General features: G+C 39.6%; 1 protein-coding gene across 1 annotated transcript; it reads right to left on the bottom strand.

Moving 5' to 3' along the window:
• Positions 1-1,710: 1,710 nt before the first annotated feature.
• On the bottom strand, positions 1,711-3,537 carry LOC112221405 (N-acetyltransferase 8). Its single transcript, XM_024383554.1, has 2 exons — positions 3,408-3,537; positions 1,711-2,898 (listed from the first exon to the last, which is right to left on the bottom strand). The coding sequence occupies exons 1-2, from the start codon at positions 3,424-3,426 to the stop codon at positions 2,153-2,155; spliced, it is 765 nt and encodes a 254-aa protein (XP_024239322.1). The 5' UTR covers positions 3,427-3,537; the 3' UTR covers positions 1,711-2,152.
• Positions 3,538-4,857: the final 1,320 nt, after the last annotated feature.

The following is a 4,857-nucleotide window of genomic DNA, read 5'->3' as shown; positions in this document are numbered from 1 at the left end:
TTTGGGAGTGACCCATAAAATACACACAAACAGTGGAAATGAGATGTACTATAACACAAAATTGTTTAAGAACCAGGATTTTTTTTTCTAAAACCTGGATTATACCCTGATATGAAATATTTCAAAAATGATACAGATTCATTAACATGATGGAACAGATCTCACCCACAATACAATCCCAAAAAGCCACGGGACCGACTCACTCAGTTGATTTCATACTTTTCAGATGAGTGAATCTCGTGAACACGAATGATGGATGGATGAATCCTATGTGGGTACATTTGTACCAAAAGTCATGGGGCACGTGTTTTCAAGGAGTGTTTAGCTTACTTTTTCCAGGTGGTGGAAATAGTAATGCTATGATAGTGACCCTATTCTCGTTTCCATATTACCTTCCTCCTAGCCATTATTGAAATATCATTGAAATATCAACTTCCAATTCTATACTTTTAATAACCATAGGAGGTATTGACAATAAATAAAGGGTTGTTTTTCTAGCCTTTAATGGTGGGCATATCCCTCTGCTGCTTTCCTGATATGCCATTCAACTTTCCAGCTGCAATTGAGCATTATGTATCCACTAATTACAAGTAAAAACACCCTCTCTGAGTTTTGCTTTCATCGCTTATTTACTTTTATGGACTGCACTAGCTGTTACTTTACTTACTGGTTTCAAAACAGCAGGTTTTTAAGCCATAATATCCAATTGATTTATCAGCGAATGTTTGTGCATGAGAAAAGCATTGCAATCAAGGCAGACCATTACCTGAGGCTAACTGTAATAGTGAATGGATGACAACAGACTTGGCTGTATTAAGGCTCAGCTTGCTCTGGCTACAACAACACCTGCCGGCCGGACCATAAGCTTAATCCTCTCTGACAACCATGGGACGAGTGATTGATGTTCACAACGCATCTGATAGAGTGTGTGTTTGCAGCTCAATGCCAAGCTGCACCTTCCATATACTTGTTTTTGGAACTCATTTAAGCCACACCTGGACATCTCACTCGTGGATGTCCAGAGTTGTTTTATCTCCTATAAAACGTGAAATGTCAAGGTTAAACGATAGGTAAAAGAAAATATAGAATGTCCTGGGAAATGAATGTTGCTCTAGTCTAAACGATCGCGCAGGTACTATGTGTTAAAGTAAATTATTGTTTCTTAGCCTGGAATCCATTACTGATATGATCAGTTGCACGATTGTTTCACTGAAACTGAGCATACCAGTTTGGATTCCAGGCTACCTGTTTCTATTGCCTGTTGAAAATGAGTGAAGGACAACAACCAATCAGTCCTTCGTACTGTTGTGAAATAACCCCTGGTCTTTAACTTAAGCCCATGCAGCCCATTGTCCTGTATTGCTTGATCATGTCTAATAATCTCAGTCTGCATTGTATACAATGAAGTAGCAGAACACTGAACACTGCCCTCTTTGTCCTGTCTTGCACTACACACATTCATTTTTTTCCTAGCTTGAAAGAATGTTAAACCTCCCAACGTTCCCTTACTATTAAATCTTTCATTAGTATTTAAGCAAAAGAGTTTTGACGTCTTAGAAGTCAGCCGGCAGTAATTCCTCTGAGGCAACGGAATTAAAACTTTTCCCTAGATAGAAAGAAACCATGTTTTTTTGTGCATTTTTGTTGTGTAGGCTTGTTATTTCTCAGTAGACAAGAGAACAATCCATACTTTAATGTGGATATTGTTTATTATTTTTTTTGCATCATATCCAATACTTTGTTTCACAAATATTAATTTGAGATTTTATTTTCTCAGTAATATCGGCAAACGTCTTCGTAAATAGTTTTTCTTCAAACTGGTGGGATGGTATAATTGCCTTACCCGGTCTCAATGCCTTCAGATAACATAATATACGCCACATACATTAAGACATCTGAAAAGTAGTATGCTAATGAGATAGAAACCTTGATTCTGATCAAATTGTGAAATGATCTGACAACATGTACAGGATGTTGTCAAACTGTTTGGACAAGAGACAGGCTTTTATATGTAAACTTGAATTTGATTGGAAACACTTCATTGAAAAGGGCCTGTCTTGAGTAATTGAGATGAAATTGCTGTGTTTATTTCTACATGGTAGTGCTGTCATGGGTAGCTGTGGCTGAGTGATGCTAGATGAACTTTTGATTGTTAGATGTACTTCTCCATATGCATTACTTGGATGTTGGCCAGTTTGGAGAACCAGTGGTTAACGTGCGTGTTACTGTGGCAGGAGGTTTGAATGAAGCCTAGTTTGCTGTAGAGGGCATTGGCTGCTGTCTGCGGCGAGCTGGTTTCCAGGACAACACGAGAGAAGCCACGATCCTTGCAGAACTCCATGACCTTATGAGCCAGTTGGGAGCCAAGGCCTTTTTTGCGGTACGCGAACGACACGATCAAGTGGGGCACCTCACCGTAGCTTCCATCTCTCTCATCTTGGCCAATCTCATCGACCCCACTCAAAAGCCCTCCATTCCAGCCATCTCCCCTTTCGTCCCCTCCCCTCCTCCCCACTACCGCCACCAGCCCAGCCACCTTGGACTTGCCGTTGACTTCAGCCTTCGCCACCCAGAAGCCGTTGTCTGGGTTGTCTAGGAAGCTGGCCTGGATGTCGGCCATGTCCGTGGCCATCCTACTTAGCCTGTAGCCCTCGTATATTTCATAGCAGCAGTAGTAGATGAGACCAGCCCACGCTCCTCCAAAGAGTAAGGCCATGAAATAGGAGCTTCCACCTAGCACGTACCCTGCCATGGAAATGCTTAGGGTCACACCGATTTGATCTGGGTGGCTTATGGTCTTGAAGAAAGCTGGGTAAACATGTTCCAAAATCCCATTGCGAAACAATGAGATGACGGCGTCTTTATCCTCGGCCTGGTACTCCCGGATCGTGCACTGCACTGCCAGAAAGAGAAGGGGGGAAGGGGGCTGTTTCAGCTCAACATGACTAATCTGCCTCTTTTTGCAATTATACAATCTTGCTGGATTTGCTTCACAATGGGCTCACATAACAGTTGGTCAAATAAAGCCCCTACAGAAAGTCCCTCTCAATGTAATTTATACACTAAAAACCAAGCAATTATAGAACACACAAAGTGGCATACAAGATGTATCTTGCCAACTAAAATGAGACTAATGAATCTAACTTTATGTGTTTAAGTGATAACATTGAGATACTGTAATCTTTGACAAGAAAGTTCCTAATTAGCAGTCATGACAATTCAAGTAAGTTATGATATAAATCACAGACAACTGGAACATTTTTATGTAAATGAATACAAACTGTGTCACAGTCTCAGTACATGTCAGTGTTACTATTGACCCATCACCCATACACTCCTTGTCTAACCAGAAACTAAAATCAACTAGCACTGGTAGTGCACACAGTGAAAAACAGAATATGACTTACAGTTATTTTTTTGGTCCATTTTGTGTCCTCTGTTCCCTGTTTCTTTTACTTCTTGATACTTTCACAATGCTACTCACTTTGGTACAATTCCCCCACCTCACCTTATCTTTCTATGAACTATAGCACAGTTTATGGCACGTACCAATTCACAAAGCTGCTGCTAATTAGTCTGAGCATGCTCTGTTGCTATTTCACGCATACACAGATGCATTCACGAACACACACACACACACACACACACACACACGACAAAATCCTGTGTACCTCAATGACCTTGTAAGTTGCATTTTTATTAATACAAAATTATATCCATGAAATGCAATAATTTGACATTTGCTGAATGTGAAAGTAAAATGATTAGACAGAATTTCTAATTGTAATAAATCATCTAAACTATTAAAAGTTTATACAAATGATGAAATGTAGCCTTTTTGCTTTATTTAAAGGACACATTTAATTTCTCCCTTATCAATGAAAACTGTGAACAAGCGTGTAACTAAGTTGTTAATAAAGTGATTCATAGACGGAATTTCTTGGTGTGACAAGCAGAGGCAGGACAGTAGCTATAGACTATTATTCACTTTAGACAAGAATACCAACGCATCTGCATTATGCTACATGAGGATACAACAGTGAATGTTTGAATGAACAGTATCCCATATAGCCTATGTCTACAGTAAACAACCCATTTACATTTGACATTAAAGTGGTTTTGAAGGCCCCTGTATTGTTGTGATCACTGTCCCCTGTATGTCCTATACTGTGCTATTATAGGCCTATCTGAAATATGAGGAGAGAGTGTGATGAATAATGTTGTGTCCCTTGATGTTTGAGCTTCTATGGCCTCATGCAGTGACAGTGTCTTCTGCAATAACCCAATGGCCCTCTGACGAGATTACATTTCCTCTGCTGGAGGAAGGCCCTTACACCTGTTTAAATCAATAGCGTCGCCTCATGAATTGCAGAGCGATGGAAGGTCAAGGAACTCTGGAACTTTCTCAAACCTTTTTAGAGTGCTCCTGTGAATTCTGAATTCCAGATCAGTGAACCTTCCAAACCTTCATCGTTTAATCAAATGTAGGGACTGAATCAAATGTTCCTCTGTTTATATAAGAGGATGGATGGTATGACGTGATAATATCACACTGGAGCGAACACTGTTTCGTTCCACTTGTTCATGTAATCAATACATTACCTGTATATATAATGTTTTGTAGAAAAAAAGATGCTAAACAGATAGACCACATCCTGCATACCTACTGTACGGATAATTTATGACCAACTTACAGATCTGTGACTTCTGTCATTGAGAGGTATTCAGATCCCTTCCCTTTTCCAAATATTGTTACGTTACAGCCTTTAAAATAGATTAAATAAAAAGAATTGCTCATCAATCTACACACAATACCCCATAATGACTAAAGAAAAGCAGGTTTTTAGAATTTTTGCA

This window comes from Oncorhynchus tshawytscha, linkage group LG22, assembly GCF_018296145.1.
Source record: "Oncorhynchus tshawytscha isolate Ot180627B linkage group LG22, Otsh_v2.0, whole genome shotgun sequence".
NCBI classification, from domain to species: domain Eukaryota; kingdom Metazoa; phylum Chordata; class Actinopteri; order Salmoniformes; family Salmonidae; genus Oncorhynchus; species Oncorhynchus tshawytscha.
The sequence above is the reverse complement of the archived record's forward strand: the minus strand, read 5'-3'. Positions and strand labels throughout refer to the sequence as shown.